Source organism: Canis aureus, chromosome 2 (genome assembly GCF_053574225.1).
Source record: "Canis aureus isolate CA01 chromosome 2, VMU_Caureus_v.1.0, whole genome shotgun sequence".
Lineage (NCBI taxonomy): Eukaryota > Metazoa > Chordata > Mammalia > Carnivora > Canidae > Canis > Canis aureus.
Genome location: NC_135612.1, coordinates 71,986,052 through 72,004,996, shown reverse-complemented (window position 1 = coordinate 72,004,996; position 18,945 = coordinate 71,986,052). Strand labels below are relative to the sequence as shown.

At 50.2% G+C, this 18,945-nt stretch overlaps 1 protein-coding gene and 1 long non-coding RNA gene across 7 annotated transcripts in view; one reads left to right on the top strand and one right to left on the bottom strand.

Moving 5' to 3' along the window:
• Positions 1-18,945, top strand: part of CRMP1 (collapsin response mediator protein 1) — a 74,160-nt gene that overhangs the window by 2,231 nt on the left and 52,984 nt on the right. The window contains exon 1 of one of the 5 annotated variants that reach the window (XM_077878679.1): positions 3,579-3,790. The exons of 2 other annotated variants lie outside the window; for them this stretch is intronic. In XM_077878679.1, the coding sequence (XP_077734805.1) occupies positions 3,752-3,790 (39 nt within the window). In that variant the 5' untranslated portion in view covers positions 3,579-3,751. Of the gene's footprint in view, positions 1-3,578; positions 3,791-7,193; positions 7,441-7,512; positions 7,555-18,945 lie in introns of those variants that run through there. 2 more of the 5 variants (XM_077878683.1, XM_077878681.1) reach the window with 2 other exon arrangements.
• Positions 642-4,048, bottom strand: LOC144301575 (uncharacterized). 2 transcript variants are annotated; one of them, XR_013368344.1, is made up of 3 exons: positions 3,761-4,048; positions 974-1,147; positions 642-886 (listed from the first exon to the last, which is right to left on the bottom strand). It is a non-coding gene; the product is annotated as an uncharacterized LOC144301575 (long non-coding RNA). The 2 variants fall into 2 exon arrangements; XR_013368341.1 differs by having other exon boundaries at positions 642-1,147.

Genomic DNA, 18,945 nt, shown 5'->3' with positions numbered 1-18,945 from the left:
CCGCCTGTGGTCACACAGGTTAATGCTCAAAGAAGCCTTTCCTGTGTGCTCCCTCTGTGCTTTCTGGGGGGAAAGATTTGCTTAAAGATTTGGATGGGTCGGGCACATAGAACTAGAAACTGCTATCCCCAGGCACCGACATTTTCAGGGGATGCTGCTGAGTCGCACAGCACGACGCCAGTGGGCTCCCTTCACAGAGCAAGTTGGAGGCAGAGCGGAGACTTGAACCCGGCTCTCCAGCTTCCTAGACTTGGAGGTTTTTACCCTCCGAAAGTGAAGGGGCGTCAGAGAGAGGGAATGCCAGGCCGTGGGCCCTATGGCTCTTCTCCCTTAAGCTAGAGGTCGCCAGGGAATTGGACGAAGATGGATGGGTAGACAGCACAGCTTTGGGATGTGTGCGTAAGGGTCGGGGTCAGATGCTAGAACAACGGAAGTTGGAGCACTTCAGGACCAGCGAGCTGTCAGCTTAGCCCAGAACTCGAAGTCTGAGCACTGCTCAGGTCCCAGCTCCCCCCCTCCCCTCAGTACATGCTGGGGTCCCGACTCAGCACACTGGCCCCACCCCAGGCCAGGGTGGGCGATAGATTCATGGTGAGAATCAAATCAGTTAATGCCGGTACTCAGAGAGCAATAAATGTTCGTTGTTGGATTTTACTATCATTTTTTATTGCCCCTTCTCCCCTTAAATACTATGAGAGGCATAAAGTGAGCGGGAGGAAGCAGAGCTCGATCCAGACGGAAATCTGGGAGGGCTTCCTGGAGGAGTGGGGGCTGGGCCGGCCTGCGGCTGCTTGGACGCAGTACGGGATCTCCTGCTCCCATCCTCGGGCTCTCGGCCTTCCGTCCCCGGAGCTCGGGAACTCTCCGTGGTCCTGAAGTCGGCGCCCTGAGAGGGGGAGGTCTACACTGATGGCGGTGGGGGTGGGGGGAGGTCAAGGGAGGGGGCTATCGGGAGTCATCTCCTTGTCCCTACCCCTTCTTATTCTCCCTGACCACTTGCTTCCCTCGTGGTCGACCCTGTTTGGGGTTCAGGCTTCTGAGCCCGAGCGGGAGACTTCAGGGCTGCGGATCCAGATGCCCGGGTCGGTACCGGTAACCCCTGTTTCCAGCCGAGGCCCTTTGCCCTCTTGAACCTCAGCTTCTCCACCTGTGAAATGGGGATGGCATTTTCCTCCCAGCCACCCACAAGGCGTGGTGGAGGATCAGGGAGGCGAGAGCGCTTTGTGCACGTCGGGAAGCTGTCTGGAAGTGCGTCCCTGCCGGAGCTACGGCCAGCGGCCCCGGAGCCAGCATCGCCCCCGGCTCTGCCTGCGACGGCTCCGCAGCCGCGCCTAGGCACTTGGGGGCGGTGGTCGCTTCACCTCTTCCACTCTTCCCTCTCCCCTTCTGGCCCTCTCTTCCCTTTCTCCATGGCTTCCCGGGGACTGGACAAAAGGCGGCGCCTGCGGCGCGCCTAGGGCTCCGGAAGCCCTGGAGGTTTGGGACTGCGGACACGAGGGGCTCACGGTCTCCCAAGGGGAAGCCTTTTACTTTCTGCGGACCAAGCGGCCACGGGGCTCGGGTTCCGGGGCGGGCTTCGCGGCTCCAGAGCTTTGCAGAGGGCACGGGGCGGGGGGTGGGGTGGGGGCGGGAGCGGGGGTCCTCCCCCCGCCCAGAAAGCTCTCTCCCGGTGAGGGAGGAGGAGTTTCTGCGGCGCAGGCGCAGCCTTTGCTGAGGCCGGAGGCCCCGCGACTGCGGCGCTTTGTACCCGGGAAGTCTGCATGGGAGCAGCGATCTGTGTGGCCAATCGCGGGCCGGTGCCCCTCCCCCGATACGCACGTGGTCTCGTCCCCAGCTCTGGAGCTTTCCTGCCCAGACTGACCCCCGGGGACGTCCTGGTGCGGAACCCAGGACTTAACCACGCTGAGGAAGGGAATGGGGGCGGCATGGGACCCGAGACTGGCAAATTCGGTCATCAACGAGGATTTAAGACCCAGCTCAGCCCCCAGAGGCCAGGTTGAATGAACGAGTGCAGGAGAATGAGCTCTAGATAAGGGGTGCGGGAGGGAACCTGGCTTCCAGGAACTGTTCTGATTGTAGCTAACATACTTTGCACCTGAGATACCATTTTATTTCTGTAAGCCCCAACCAGTATACCCACCAGTATAAAGGAGGATATTATGGCCCCTAGGGCCCCTGGAATCCTAAATTGCTTCTCTTTTGCGAACCTACAAACCTATTTCAAGCCCAAAGCATCTCTGGCCTCCCGTCCTGGTCAGGGTGACTGGCCTCTAGGTGGCTGTGGAGGTAAGGACTTCAGGCCTCAGTTTGCAGAGTGGGGTTCCTCACCACCCCTAGGACACCCTCCCCCTGGGTGGCAACTTGAAAGTAAAGAAGATGGATCTTTTAAAAGATACTGTGAGTTTGTATTTTGCAGGCAGAAAGTGAATGGCAGAGAAGGTTAACATGTTATTCTGTCTGGAGATTTGGGGCGCCTTCCAGGATTGGGGGGCTTGCTAGGACTCCCCCTTCCCCCATTCCCTCTTTCTCCTTTCCTGTCTAGAAGTTTATCAAGCTATGCCCTGGCCTCCTGACCCCTCTCCCTAGAGCAACATATGGGTGGGGGTGCTGGGGCTGTGGTCCACTATACACTGGGAGGCGGGGCATCCTATTCTGTTGTCCCCCAGCCTGTCCTGGGGTCTGTGGGGACCTTAGTGCCAGTGGTCTGGCCCTCCAAACCATCACTGGTGGGGAAGACTGTGGGGGTGACTTGGTCCCCCCGTCCTCCACCCCACCAGCCAGGCTGTTGTGTGATGAGACCCTGCAGCAGGGGGTAGAGCGGGTCAGCCATTCATTAGGTTAGGGCCTTGTCTCTCCCATCCCTGCACTCTCATCCCTAACTGCCTGGCAGTAAGACTGCTGAGCCCTCGCGGAAGCTGGTTCAACGATGGCAGTGGGGAGGTGGCGGGAAAGGCTGTCTGGAGAGGCCGCTGACGAGGGGTCGGGGAGATGGGTAACCTTTTGTTTGGGGTTAGATGTTAAGGAAGGCGGTACAGCTTGAATAAAGGCTCGGAGTCCTCGGAGATGGAAAAGGCTTGATGCGTTCAGGGCGTGTGCACAGCGGACGGACAAGCGGACGAACGGAGGCCGCGGCGAGAGCGGCCGGAGGGGCCCGCCCCGCGCCCGCCCCGCGCCCCGCGCCCCGCGCCCGCCCCGCGCCCCGCGCCGCGCAGCTGTGGCGGGGAGGCCCGCAGATGCGGTGCTGAGCACCTGTGGCGCTGCGGCGGGCCCTGCTGCGCCGCGCCAGGCCGTCTCCCGCATTTCAAAGCACCCTGAGAACCAGACCTTCCCAATCGCGAGAGCGCGGCCGGGGCGCAGCCCAGGGCGTGCGCGCGGGGCGGGGGTCGGCGGGGCTGGGCGGCTCGGGGGGCGGGGGCGGAGTGCGGGGATCGGAAGGGAAGAGCTTCCTGGTTCGAGCCGAGAGGGGCGAATCGGGCTCGGCTCCGCGCCGCCGGGAGGAGCTGTCTGCAGCCCCCTCCTCCCGCCCTCGCCTCTCCCTCCTCCTCCCGCCCTCCGCACCGAGCCGGGAGGTGCTGCAGCCGGAGCGGCGGGCGTGCGGGCCGGGCAGCCGTGGGCGCCGAGCCTGCGTCCCTCTCTGCGTCCTCCCGGGCCTCTGCCACCGCGCCCGCGGGGAGCGGGGCCGCGGAGAGTCGGGCCGAGCGAACCACCGCCCCACGGGTCCGCCGGCCGGGCCGAGGGCGCCAGCGGGGCCATGTCTTACCAAGGCAAGAAGAGCATTCCGCACATCACGGTGAGCCGGGCCCCCGCCCCGCCCCGCCCCCGCCCCGCCGTTCTTTGTGGGGTGGGGGTGGTCGCCGCCGGGGTCGGGATCCGCGGGGGGACGGCGGGGGCGGCCCCCGAGGCTTCCTGCGTGGCGGCGGGTGGGGCGGGGCCGGTCTCGGCTCTGCGGCCCCCTCCCCCCAGCCTCTGGGGACAATGGTGGCGACGGGGGGAGCCCCGCATGGCTAGGCGGGGCCGGAGCCTCGGGCCCCTCTCCCCGCGGGCTCGCCGCCCCCCCCCCCCCCAGCCCACGGGAAGTGCAGCAGGATGGCGTGGACCGGGAGGATGCGGAGCTGAACAAAAGAGGGAGGGGCGCGGGGGCCGGACCCCTCCCTCGGGCCGGGGAGCGGGGATGGGCGGGGAGTGCCGAGCGGCCTGCGCCTGGCCTGTGCCCCGCCGGCCCCGGCACCTCGCAGCCGAGTTCCTCCCCTGCGGGAGGAAGCGAAAATACGGTCCTCCGCCTCCCGCTCCCCGCCCGCCCGTACGGACGGAGTGGAAGTCTGGGCCGAGGGACTGCGCCATCATGGAGCGCCCCTCCCACTCTCACCGCAGCTAAAAATAAACCTACTGGGGTGGCCTTGGCAGCTGTGGCCTCAGAAGGGTTAACGCTGGGGGGTAGGAGGGTGGTGGGGGCTGAGCCGTCCGTCGTCCCTGGGTGTGGCCGGAAACAAAGGATCCCTGCTTTGTCTCGGTGGGGAGCTGAGGGCTGAGGGCGCAGAGATGGGGAGACCTGGCCTCCACCCCATTCCCTCCCTGGCACCCGAGTTGAGCCAAACCAGCCCTGAAGGATGTGGCTCACAGGCGCTAGGGAAGCCTCTGGGCCTTTGGTGGCCGGTGCTGGAGTGGGCAGGTGCTGGGAGGTGGGATTCTGGGTGTGCCCTAATTCTCCAGCATGACACCTGAGGTTTGAGGACAGGAGACCCAGCATACTTATTTATCCAGAATCCTGGCTTTGGGAGCCCCAAGGGAGCCCCATGCCTTCCCATGGGAAGGGAGCCCCATGCCTTCCCATGGGAAGGGAGCCCCATGCCTTCCCATGGGAAGGCAGCCCTGGGTGGGGGAGGGAGCTGACATTTCCCAGTTGCCTGCCCAGTCTATGGTAAATCCTCTTTTGAGTCTTCATAGTAAATCCTTTGAAGGAAGCATTGTCTACCTCCCAGAGGCTGGAGCACTGGCTGGGGCGTAAGTGAGAGGCAGGTTGAGACAGAGCTCCCCTACCCCCCACCCATGTGCCTCCTCTCCAACTGTGGGCTGAGTCTTCCCTTGGGAAACCCCTCCTGGGCCCAGCTTCAGGTCTTGCCAACAGACCTTTGCTGAGGTCCTGTCTCAAGGTGTGACCCCTGAGGGTAGAGACTATCTCTAACCCATCCGTAATCCCTGCCTTCTGAGATGTGAGGGTATGAGTGACCAGTCCAAGAACACTCTGGTTGCCTAAGAATCAACAGAAGAGGTGTGGTTGCCCCAGGCAAGGCAGTGCAGGAGGAAAGTGGGTTTTGTTTGAGCAGGTCCCTGCCTTGTGACTCTCTAACCTTGCCTCCTCAGGGGAACCAGGGCAAGTGATGGGAGTGGGGGTGATGCAGTGACTGATGAGTCTGGAGCCTTGGGTCCCATTGTGGCTGTGGCCCATGGCACCTGTGTCCCCCTCTCAGGACCCCAGTTTCCAAGAAGGCGAATTGGCCCAGTGGTGTTTGAGGCAGGTGTGTAAGAATGGTGTCGTAGACTTGAACAGCTGTCAGTGTCAACAGACATAGCAGCCACTCTGCCCTCCTGCTGCGACCCTCTGGAACCGAGATGGCTGCCCAGGCTTTTGCACCAAACGGATCTGGGTGCTCATCCTCCCTCTGCCACCTCCTAGCCTCTGCACTGTGATATCCCCAGTGGGCCAACACTGGCCGATTCCCAGGACCAACAAACATCCAAGAGGACTCTGGCAAAGCACTTAGTGTGTGTTAGGTGCGTAATGAGGGCAGTAGAACTGGTGGCTGACTCTGCTGCTTTAGTCTTTGTGCGAAGCCAGTAGTCAACCTGTGTGTAGAAGAGGACCAAATAGAGTGGTTGTAGCAGCTTCAATAGCATGGACAAGTGGGGATGAGATGCTGAAAAGTATACTTAATTCCTGGGAAGGAGGCTCTTGAGCATTTGTGTTTCATTTGGTCCACATAAGCCCACTCCACCCAGAAAGATTTGTGGTTTAAAGAAACAGCAAAACAGAAAGGATGGACTTGGATTAAGCTCCTTTATAGGACCCTCAGCTTCTGAGGGGATCTTTTGCTGATAATGTACGTGTCGTGACAGGAACCAGAGTGCCATTACATGCGTGGAAGGGTGCTGTGGCTTTCCAAATGCTGCACCCTTCGTTTGTGCTCATTTGGTAAGGTCATAATAAGCACTGCTCTGTGCTGGGCACTGTGCTGGCTGCTAGGGAAAGTTGGAATGAAGTGGGTTTGTGCGTTCCTTCCCAGAGTTTGACAAAGATCAACATTTCTGCCTGAAGTTGCATCCAAGTGTGGGAGGTGTCCTAAGAGGACACATAGGAGGCTGGTGGAAAGTAGAGCAGGGACACCCACCCCAGTCCTGGAGGGAGGTTGGGGAGGAGGGGAGGTTCTGTGTGAGTGGAGCAGCCCAGAGGCAAATGAGTGTGGGGTGGTGGAGAAACTGAAGGCAAGTCAGCATTATGGGAACCCAACCTCTGCTTCCAAATGTGGCTGCTCTGTGCAATGAGAGCAATCCTAGATGGTTTTGGCAGCCATGGTGTGCTTGGCCTGTGGAGAGACTTTGGGGGTTGAAAAGAACCAAGATACAACTCTCAGCGCATCTCCACCTGCTCAGTGTTGGGTCACTCTGTGCCCCTGTGAGCCTCAGCGTTGTCGGAACAATCAGGATAAGGTCCCAGATCAGCCAGAGCATCCGGAGATAGGGCAGAGGGTTTTTGAGCAGAAGAGAAGGGACATTCCAGGTGGGGCACGGCTGAGTTAGGAAAATATCCCACCCGTGTTGACTGTGATGGGGCACCTTTCCTTCCATTTTCCACCTCGGCCTTTTTGTGAGATAAGAGAGTACCCGACAGAGAGGAGCGAAAAAGCAGAAACACTTAGCTTCAGCCCCTAAGGATTGTTTAAAATATTTACAAAGCTCTCTTTCATGTGTGGCTTTTTAAAAAATTAATGGCACAGCCAGGGATTAACTTAGCTAAAGCTGTTTCTGGAGCCCACTGCAGTGGTAAAGTGTTAGAACATCCTGGGCGTGGCTCTGAGCAAACAAAGGCACATGGCTTCCTGGCCCTGCAGAAGCTCTAGGCTCCCAGCAGAGCCACCGGAGGGGGAGGTCTGCTCAGTTGTGGGAGGAGATCAGAGTGTCCACCACAATGGCGAAGCAATATTATTATTAAAAGTAGGACCTCACAAGTACCGATCATTTGTGGGTTTGCAGGCTGTTACAGCATTCGACATGACCTCTGTGATCTCTCACTTGGTTTTCAGAGCAGTCCTATGAGGGAGACAGGCTAGTGATATCATGCCTGTTCCCCAAACAGTAAGTGAAGGTTCACAGAGACTTCAGTAGCACGTAAAAGTTCTTGCAGTGGCCTGTGAAGGAAGGAAGAGCCAGATGCAAGCAGAGCGGGTAGGAGGGCTGGTCTGCCTGTGATGAAAATTACTATCTGATTGAAATCTGTGTGCATCTGTGTGCGAGCGTGTGTTCCATCAAACCATGAAGCTGAGCAGGGGAGAAAGATCCGTAAGTGAAACTCATATCAGACTCACGTAGTCTCTAATGTGCAAATATGCAAAACACATGTGAGGCCTGTTACACTTCTTCCTGAGGATGACATTCAGTTTATTTACCAGCCCCCGCCCCGTTTTTTACACAAAGGGTTTGAGATGCCCACAGTAATTTGTCACGCACATAGTGAAATCATGTGGTATACCAGAGCTGAGGATTGAGGAAGAGCTGGGAATAGACCTGCCAGTGTTTCAGGTCACCAGAGGTGTGCAGCTGGATGTCTGCTACTGATTCAGAGCGTCTGTCATCCAGGGCAGAGAAGCAAACACCCGCAGTTATGTCAAGTTTATGACCAGAGAGGGGGAAGTGGGCCATATTCCTAGGGGAAAAATTATTTTGTTTAAATTCTTTTTAAAAATTTTTTAAAAGATTTTATTTATTTATTCATGAGAGACCAGAGAGAGGCAGAGACACAGGCAAAGGGAGAAGCAGGCTCCCTATTGGGAGCCTGATGCAGGACTCGATCCCAGGACCCCGGGATCAGGCCCTGAGCTGAAGGCAGATGCTCAACCGCTAAGCCACCCAGGTGCCCCTAAATTAAATTCTTAAAAAACATTTCAGAGAGGGTAAACATGATAATTATTAGGACTTCTTCTAAAACCTAGCTATGCTAACTTAGCCCTGCATGTCTCTTTCTCGTGGTGAACTTGGCCAAGACTGAATATATGGAACACACGTGACAGGACATATGTGAATGTGCCTGGCACATTGCAGTGGCTGACAGATGATCGTTTCTTTCTCCAAACCAGGCTCCCTCTTTGAGGATACGAAAACTCAGAATGGCAGGTGAGCAGGCACGTGTTCACCACGTTTCTGTTCTGTTCTTGGAAGAGTGCAAGGTGTGACGGCAGCTAAAAATACATATTTCATGATCCGTGACCTTAACAAGCTTACCGCCTAAGGGACAAAGTATACACACAGCAATTAAGAATGACAGAGCACAGGTGTTAGAGGGGCTTGAGGAGGGGACTCAGTGTTGGTGGATGCTCTAGGAGGTGGCTTCCTGGGACTTAGGGGGGGCAGCACGAGCTAGATGTTGAAGGATTTGATTGGTGGAAACATGGGAAGAGCTTGCAAGGCAGGTAGAACAGCCTATACAAGACTTGGGCTGGGGGATGAATATGGTCAGAATATGAATATAATTAGAAGCAGATGGATCAAGGGGTGAGGAACGTGAAATAAATGGGAAGGGGTGCAGGTATGGGGGGATTCTGTAACACTTTGGAAGCTGGGTAGAATGTACCCAACATGATGGAAATAGCATATGGTTCTAAGTCCGGCTGAAATGCCAGTAGGATATTTGATCTTAGGCAAGTCACTTCCTTTCCCTGGGCTTCAGATTCCTATTCTTTTCTTTTTTAAAGATTGTATTTATTTGAGGGGAGGGGGAGAGAGCACAGAGAGAGAGAGAAAGAGAGCATGCACAAGCAGGGGGAGGAGCAGACTGCCTTGAGAACGGAGTCCAGCATGGGGCTCAACCTCATGACCCTCCTGAGAATCATGACCTGAACCGAAACTGAGATTCAAAAAAAAAAAAAAAAAAGAAAAATTTTAGATTCAGATGCTAACCAGCTAAGCCACCCAGGTACCCCTGGATTCCTTTTCTTTATAGAGTTGGAGTAGGTGATTAATTCCAAGTTTAGGACCCTCTGAGTTTATTTTGGGTGGGCAATAGGAAGCCACTGGAAGTTTGTGAGCTAGGAGGCTGGTATGATAAAGGCAGCATGTAAGAGTGTGGATTCTGAAACCAGATAATTTGGGTTTGGGTTCTAGCTGTTCCACTGACTAGCTGTGTCTTATTCTGTCTATGCACCAATTTTCCTTTGTAAAATGGGATTAATAATATTGCATAGGATTTTTTTATTGAGAATTAAATAACTTACTGTGTGTAAGATGCTTAGACTAGTGCCTGCACATGGTATATCCTCTATAGGTTAGTTACTATTATTCTTATTGTGGGAAGACATATTAGTCAGCTTTGTTCTGTAGCAAACAACCACCAAGTCTGGTTTTCAACACATTGAATTCTTGTTCACGCTATATGAGGGCTTTGGATTGGCTGTAGCTTTACCCCTCGGTGCTGGTGAACAATGGGTCTGTTCTTTGTATTTCTTCACTTTGAGACTCAGGCAGAAGGAGTAGAAGAGGGAGGCACAAGAGATTGGTAGCAACCTGAAATGCCTTTAAGAACTTGTGCTCAATTATGGCTTATAGTCACATGGCCAAAGCAAGTCACAGGATCCAGACCTAAATCAATGGAAAGAAGCCTGATGATGAATTTTCTTAAGGAGATGTGAAGATTAAGTGTGAAAGTTATGAAAAAAAATTATGCCATGTAAGCGTTACTAATACCTGTTAGGGCTAAGATGAGGTCAGGAAGTGTATGAGGTGAGTTTGGAATAAAAGGCTTGCACTGGTTCATAGGTTGAATTAAGTTGGGAATGAGCACCAAGCTGAGCTGTCTCAGTGGGCAGTTGGAACTCCAGATTGGTACAGGGGTGGGGGTTGAGAGCCAAGGGCCAGATACAGAGATTAGGAAGCACTAGTAGAAGATATGAAATGTGAGATATTCAAGCAATCAGTGGTTCTCAGCCCATGTGCTGTGAGCAGACTGGTGTATTAAAAAAAATCCTCTGCAGATGTGCTGCTAAATTTTGATCAGCATTTAAAGTTTATATTTTTTTGCAACCAAATCTACAAATTGTCCTAGTAACATGTATCAAGTGGAATCCTAGGCACTCACAACAAGCAGGGAGGTATTGAATGAGTCTAATTTGTGTGTGTCTGTGAATCAAAGGAGGTTCCTGCCCTTGGAAGAAAGCATCAAGAGGACTTTGCCCTTGAGCATATAAAAGGACACGGTCAGGGCAGTGGACAGTTCCCTGGTGCTGAAGTGTAAGCAGGGGAGCCATTGAAGCCCTCCTGAGATAGGCAGTCACGCCCTAGTAGGGATGGCATGTGAATGAATGCTGTCTTAGTGTTGTGTGTAGGTCTTTAATTACTTTAAGAACGGTGCAGTTTTTTATACTGCTTGAACATGTGTTCTGAACACAGGTTGAGATCCCTTACCCTGGAGAGATGCAATGATGAAATCCTAACTTTGCTCTGAGAAAAGACAACTCTGAATTGGTGTTGGTGGCTTTAGGAGGAGTGGGATCCAGGGTGTTTCATAGAAACACTGGTCTACAAAACTAAAGCAAGCAAGTAAAAGGAAGAAAGTGATGGCCGTGGACATATGAAGCTGCTGCTCCTCACTTCCTTGGGCCTGTGCTGGGCACCTGGAACATTCTCCCTGACCAGGCTTACCCTCTCTGGCCCTTTGCTCTTGTATAAGCTGTGCCCATTCTCCATGGAGGATCTTCCCCCCAGGGGCTGGGGAGTGTGAACACTCCCATGTCAGTGACTTTGGTTTGTCTATTTGATTAAACCCTGGAAGGCTGGAACAGCATCTCATTCTCTTTGGCATCTCAGGAGTGCACTTGCACACTGGTGACTCACGGAGAGGCTTCATACTGCGTGGGCAGATGAATGAAACCAGGTTGCAAACGGTGTAGCTTTGCTGAGTGAGGTTTTAGCCACTCCTGCATTTGACTTTCCTTAACAAATATCCTATCTGTGTATTTAGTATTTAGGTAGTTACCATCCAAAAGATGATGAGGGAGGCGTGAAGAGTTTTTGGAGCTCAAAAAAACAAAGGGCCTCCCAAGTGGTACTTTGTCAGCAGGGAGAGAACAGAGCTGATCCTTTAATGGGATTCATTGCATTTCCCACTGAAAAGCAAGATTTTACAATAAGGGCCATCTGTATTAGTTGGAGCATTATAGCACACATATCCCCTAGGCCTTGACTGAATAATGACTTGGGGTCAGTTCCATGCCTCAGTGGGTCTGATACAGAACCGTATAGAACAAATAGATAGCTGTTTTAGATTTTGTACCTGTTCCCAAATTATGCTGCCCTGTATTTTGTACCATACCCTAACCCTTAGGGCTGAAGTCCTAATAATATCTCAGCAAATATTTGATTTATACAACCTTAAAGTCAAAAGGAACCTTCTAAGTTATGTAAAATGTTCAGTGTTTGTATAGTTAAGAAAGCAGGAAGTAGCGTCTGTTGCTTCTCCCTGACACCCCCATCTCTACTGTAGGAATTCAAATTCTCCTTGCATACCTCTAATGACAGGGAGATCACTACTTTATTCAGCAGCTTGCTTTATTCTTTTTTTTTAAATTAATTAATTAATTTATTTATTTATGATAGTCACACACACAGAGAGAGAGAGGCAGAGACATAGGCAGAGGGAGAAGCAGGCTCCATGCAGGGAGCCCGATGTGGGACTCGATCCCGGGTCTCCAGGATCGTGCCCTGGGCCAAAGGCAGGCGCCAAACCGCTGCGCCACCCAGGGATCCCAGCTTGCTTTTTTCTTGCGTGTTGTTGGAAACCTCTTGTGTGTGTGGACTGACAGTCTGTCTCTTGCTCTACTTGTCCCCAGAGTTTTCAAAGGTCTCCTTTTCTTCCACATGGACATTCTTGGAGGCTTCAGAAGGGATTTCTCAGGCATTTCTCATTACCCAAGACCCTCTCTTTCCCAGAATGGCCCCAGTGCTCTATTTGTCATGGAGCACACCTTACAGGTGTAATGTTAGGATTTTTCGTTTCTTGTTCTTCCTTTCATTTTCTTCTTTTCTCTTTTGCTGTCCTTTATTTCCGGGCATGCAGAACAACATAGATTCAAAATAGAACTTTAATCATTGGGCACTTTTCAAACTGGCTTAAAAACTTTTTAGGGTAATAGACATCTTTGAGAAGATATTGAAAGCAATGGAAACTTTTTCCTGCTTCCTCAATGCTTGGACATAGGACATTTGGCATAAAATATTGGACTACATAGATATACATTCAGCATATGAAATGTACAGAGGGCTTTTACACATTATCTTTAGTAATCCTGTGAGTTGGTACTTTGATTAATTGTTTACAGATGAGGAGATGGAAGCAGAGAGGTTAAGTATCTTGTCCCAGGTCACTCAGCCAAGAAGCAGTGTAGGAATAAGCTGTAGTCTCTGTGAAGGATCTCACAGTCTCATGGGAGAAATAGACAAAAATGAACTGGAAGATGAAACATCATGAAGCAATACTAACCATGCAGTGTGTGCCTCATGTTGTGGGAACTGCAAGGGGTGACCACATGTTCCTGAGGTTAGGACACTGGGCTCACAGGGTGAGTTGGAAATCAGTGTATAGAGCAGGTTTGGCAGGAAGGTCATAGGAAGGTATGGGGGTGTGAAGTTGCAATTAGGGAGCCAGTGTGTGGTGAGTAGCAGAATGTGGGAACACAAGGCTGGGGGATGGGAGGGGTCAGACAAGAAATTACCCAGGAGTGTGTCCTTTGTCCTGTGCATGAGGACAGGCTGATGAAAGGTTTAAAGGGGAGGCGTGACATGGTTGCATTTGTGTTTCAGAAAGGTCACTGGCTGTCATGTGGAGGGAACGAGACAGGCAGTAGGGAGACAGGTGGCGAGGGCTGAATTGGGACAGGTGCAGTGGGAGGTGGAATTAGCAGGTGCATGTAAGGATTTTCTGGGCCAGATACAACAAGATCAAGGAAAGGGTTGGGTCTGAAGTGAGAATTTAGAGAAGAGTCAAAGATAAAACTGAACATCTCCATGAGATCTAACTCTCCATGTTGCAAAGGTTTAAAACCAAAACCAAAAACAGGCACAGGTCTAAGTGCTTGTCCACGTGTTAATTCATTTGTCTTTCAAAAGAGCTCTCTGCATTACTGGTGGGAAAGTGACACAGGCTGAGGAGAACTTGCCTGGGGCACAGGCTTTGTAAGGGTGGGCCAGGTCAGAGCTCAGGCAGTCTGCTTGGCACCCAGCAGGCCACTCTGCCTCTTTGTCAAATGAGATAATGGGCGTGAAAGCATCTGGCTTACAGGAGACAAGTAGGTCTCTGCATTTAACATCTACCCACCAGAGAGCTCTTAACAACTTTTAGAGCCCTTTAATCTGCCTTACTCCCTTCTGGCCACAATGGCCAATCCTATCAGGAGGGCAGGTGAGCATATGGCATCAGGTTTGTGCTTAATAAATAGCTAAATGGGTATATGTGGTTGGTTCTTGCTTGTTCCCATTTTGTAGAGGTGGGAACTAAGGCTCAGACATGTTAACCAGGTATAGTGAAGAGAACACAGGATAACCACTTGGGAGCAATGCGGCTGTCATTTTGTAGGTACTGGGAAGAACTAGGTTCAAATCTGGCAGCACCAACTCCTGGCTGTGTAACCTCGAGAGATTACTTCACTTCTCTGAGCTTCCTTGCTTGTAGCATTCATACCCACTTCTTTTTTTATTTCTATTTTATTTACCTTTTTTTTTTTTGAGAAAGAGAGAGTGTGGGTGGGTGGTGGGGGGCCACAGAAGGAGAGGGAGAGAGACAATCTTAAGCTGGCTCCATATCCAGCAAAGGGCCCGGAGATCATGACCTGAACCATGATCAAGGGTCAAACACTCAACCAACTGAGCCACTCAGGCACCCCAATCCTATCCACTTCTTCAGGTGACTTAATTAAAAATGAAAACCCATGTAATACAGAAACAATACTTAGTATGCACTTAGGAATGTGATTTCCTTAAAGATAAAGGATTTCTGTTCAGATTGCTTTGTATGAGGTAAAAAGCAGATACAAGGCAGCACGGAAATGGGTTTCAACATAGAAACAGATGTAGCTAGCGTCATCCTACTATGGGCAGCCCGAAGCCCCTGTCCACTCCTGGGGTCATCATACAGCTGTGTTATTTTAAACCCAGATGTTTTGTCCACAGGGGATTATTTCCTGAATGTCTGCTGGTATCGTGGGACCTGAGGTCTTACTGTTAAAACTGCAGTTGTCATGGAAACGGGGCTGAGCTTCCAGAGAAGCTGTGTAATCCATGGGGACTACTGGTATTTCTAATTCATGAAGGAGGAAGATGCTGCTGTGCTCTCTGCCCATGCGAGGGGAGAACAAATGTGTGTTAATTAGATTGGTCTCAGGCCTGTTGCCACTTCCAGGGCTGCCTTCCTGGAAAGTGTGGCAGAGGGCTGCAGGTTGACAGGCTGTCCCCTGAGGCAAAAGCAAAGGCAAATGTGCTGGTTTTCTGTGAATAAATAGGATGTACAGCTGCACTGTATGGCAGTACTTGCTGCTGCAGGGAGGTCGAATGGGAGATCTACAAGGGGAGCCTGGGAGGAAGGGGATTCTGGTTATTAAAGGTAGGAACTGAGTCATGGAATTCTGAAGTATTTGAGCTAGGAAATCCCTCAGATGGCTCTCAACACAGAATCTTAATGGTGTTATCAGTTCACTTTGATACACTAATGCCACATCACAAACAACCTTGTAATTCTGACTTATAGCCCCAAATACTTATTTATTGCTTATAGGTCTGTGGGTGGCAGAGGCTTAGCAGAGCTCAGCTAGATTTGTCTTCAGGCTTCTTCATGTGTTCTCCTCATGTCACCTCTTTCTGAGACTCAGAATGAAGGAGGCTTCATCTTGGGTCACGTAGTTTTCAAGGTGGAGGGTGGACTGTCAAGATCGAGTTGAGTCCCACCTGCTTCTTAAAGCTTGTGCTCAGACTGGTGTGCTCACATTCACTCTAATTCTGTTGGTCAAAGCAAGTCATACGGGTGTCCCCTCAGCTGGTGGGGCAGGAGAGCACTGCACCTACATTGGAGCATGGCAAGAGTGGGGCAGCAGGAAGAATTGTAAAACAGATAGCACAACCCACCACATAGGGTCTACATCAAGATTATCTGGAAATGTTTGTTAGTAACATAAATTCTTGGCCCTAGCTACATTGGGGTTAAGTGAAAATCTTGACAAAAGTACATGGATTGGAATTTTAGCAGGAAGTCCCAGTGGATTTTGAGGATCATTTAAGCTCAGGTGCCATGTTATAAATTGTACATGCATGAATGAGGCATGCCTACCTGTCCTGTTGAATGTTTGAGTTGTAGACATAAGCTTCAATATTAGTGGTTTGTAGAGTCTGAAGGACTGGTAACTTTCAAAATTTACCTTGACATTTCTTTTGTCTTAAGAGAGTGCAGTTCGATGCATGGTCAAGCACATCAAAATGAGGATTCCCTGATCTTTTTGAGACTCATTTCCATGCTAACCCTTTGGAGGAAGGTATTCTTCATTTTCCCAAGGAGTGACTGGTCATTTAGTTACTCTGATTTAGAATATTAGTGAAGGATTGTGCATTAGTGAAGCATTAAAGGAGAGGGACCACCCTCCAACTTCCTGGAGTGGAGGAATTAAAGTATAGAAAGGGTGGTACTAAGCCTTAGTACTAAGGTAACCAATTTACATACATTGTGAAACATAGGTCCTCTGTTTTTGTTCTCTAGGAATGTAAAGATTACAAAATGTAAAGATTACAGAATAACAGTGAGCCAGGAAAGAAGCGCAGTAAAACTACAAAGCTCGATGAGGGAGAGGGATCTTTAGCATCCCGGGGTTTGGAGAAACCTTGCTGTCCTAATGCTCTGTGATGTTTCAGGACCGCGGACAGCACAACACTTCCACTCTCCATTCCTTATTTGATGCCTAAAACCTGGAACTTTGAAATCACCATGTATGTTTATACTATTTATTTTGCTAGAATGCTCCACTTCTTCCCCTTTCTTTGGCTTCTTGAACTTCTCATATTACAGAACCCAGCTCAAATGTCCCCTCCTTGATGACATAGGCACTGTCTTTCCCTGTCACTGTAATAACAGCTTTGGTTTTCCGCTGTTTTCCAGATAGTCAGGGTTACTAAACTAGTGATTTTTGGGTAAGTGTTGATTTGATTAGAACTGCACCTCTCTTTTCTTCCAAATCCCCCTAGTTCTTAATGGGTTTTCCATCCTCCTGACTTCACGGTGGAGACGACAGATATTATTCCCACCAACCAGGAGGGAGAATGCAGAATGCAGGGAGGCTTAATGCTTCACTCAGGGATAGACAATGATGCAAAAATTTCACTGACCCAGACCTCCCCTCTGAGCAGAGGCTGACTGTTGTTTACTCTGCTGCTATATGGATAAGGATGTCTGAAGCTTTAAGGGCTAATTTTTGTAAGCAGCACTCAACATAGTACTTAGTGTTTGTGAAGAGGTTGAAGGCGTCCTGCCAACACCAGCTCTCTCCCAGTTGGGGCTGGATGGAAGATGATAGTGGGTTTGCAGACAAGCCTTCCCTGGGCTTCTCCTCTGACTCACAGGACCTTTGGTAGGGGCGTAATTATTGTCCAGAACCAAGGTTTAGGTGGGCCCCTCCTGAGGAGCTTTTAGCATCATCCATGTTGTGCTGGCTTTGCATTAAGTCAGCTTCACTTCTGCAGGCAGCAGGCTTAGGCTTTCAGAGAATTTTTAAAGGCAGGAAAAAAGATTTCTGATGTGTCCATCTGCTCTTTTCTCCTGTTCCCTGTCTCTCTCCCCACCTCTGCTTCCTCCCTTCCATTCTTTCCTCTTGTCCATTTCTCTCCATCTTTATTTCCTACTCCTATCTTCTCCTTCTCCCTTCCTCCCTTTTTTTAAAACATTCTTTTCTTTTTCCTTCCCTTCTCCTTGCCTCCTGTATGTCATTCCCTCTCCTGCTGCTTTCAGTACACATTTACTGAACATCCCTGACTGGTTCCTTGGGATCTAGAGATGACTTACCCCAGGCACTACTGGCCACAAAAGGATGTCCAGCCCTGCAGGAGATGGACACGTGAACAATGATCTTGACTGTGCTCAGTGTTATGGCAAAGGGGTGTTCAAGGGGCAGTGAGATATGGGGGCTCCCCACAGTCTCTGCTGGGAGGAGTCAGTTACTACCAGAAGGATGTACTATCCACCCCCCCCCCCGAAATTACTATCATATAGAGAGTTTGGTATTTTGCTTTTTCACCTAATATTTTATTTTCCAGAACTTCCATCTGTCCTTAAAAATTTCTCAGAAATATTTTAGTTGATGAATGATGCTTCATTAGTGGTGTAGTTATATGATTGTAATTAATACTGGATCACACCTTTGTGCATATTCTGTAGCCTTGTTTGGGGATTTTTTTTTTCCTGAGGACAGATTGCTAGCTATAAGTTTTTAGATCAAAGGTCATGAACGGCTTTAAGGCCCTTGCTATATTTTGCAAAATTGTCTGGTTCTCTATCTTATTGAGAAACACCAGCTCTGAAGAAAATATAAATATTATCAGTTTCCTGTTTTATACATCTGCCTAGTATTGTGTTTGATGTCTTGGCTCAGAAGCTTTTGTATGTTGGAATTCTTATCTGATGAAAGCCCTTTCATTATCATGGTGACAAGCCTGAACTCCCTTCCACACATGGTGTTAGAGTTCCCATGAGCTGGCACCTGCATACCTCTCCAGATCCCCACTCTGAGGTCATAATTCAGCCATATAAAACCACATACAGATCCCCAAGCACACCAGCTGCCTCTTTCTGTAGTGCCTTTTTTCTTTTGCCATGTGGCTAATTCCTACTCATTTTTCCAGCTCAGATAAGCATTTCTCCCCCTGGAAAGATCTGGAAGGTGTGTGTGTAGGGGTGCTCTGTGCTCCTCCCCCAATCTCTGCTCTTCTCTCTGCCTCAGCCCTTCCCAGTCTCCCCCACTGGCCTGAGAAATCCTTAAAGGTATACACTATTTCTTTTAGCTACACACATTCCTTCCTTAAATATTTATTGAGTGCAGTTCCTGCTATAGAAGATAGCAAAGAATGAACAATGCATAACTCCACTGAGTATTTACATGTGCCAGGCCTGTGCTAAGCGCTTGATGTATATATGCTCCTTGCACTTCTCTCAACAGCCTTATGAGGCAGGAACATTTGTCCCCATTTGCAGATGGAGAAACTAAATCTAGAAGAGGTTAAATCACATAGAGAATAAGCGGGTAGAGATTGGAACTTGTATCTGAGTCTGGGCATTCTGTTCTTATGTATCACTGATCCAAGGATATGAGCCATGCGGAGCATAATACACTTTAGATCACCGCTATTACCACAGAATGAGTGGCAGTCTCTGGCATAACCTGCTGTTAGACTTTTGTTGAATTTTTGATTAGATATTTCATTTTCTTCCAAGTGTTTAAACAGTAGTTGTTATATAGAGCTTGTCATTATTCATATCTGCTACTTGTGAGAAGCAGGGTATCATTAATTTTCTTTTAAATGTGTGATTTTTACTTTGTTAAATTCTTAAAAATTATAGACCATCAAATTCACTCTTCTTGGTGTGAGATCTTACACAGATTTCCTGCATGAAGAAAGGGAGCCCTGGAACGCTAGGTCCTTGGGTCACAGACCTCT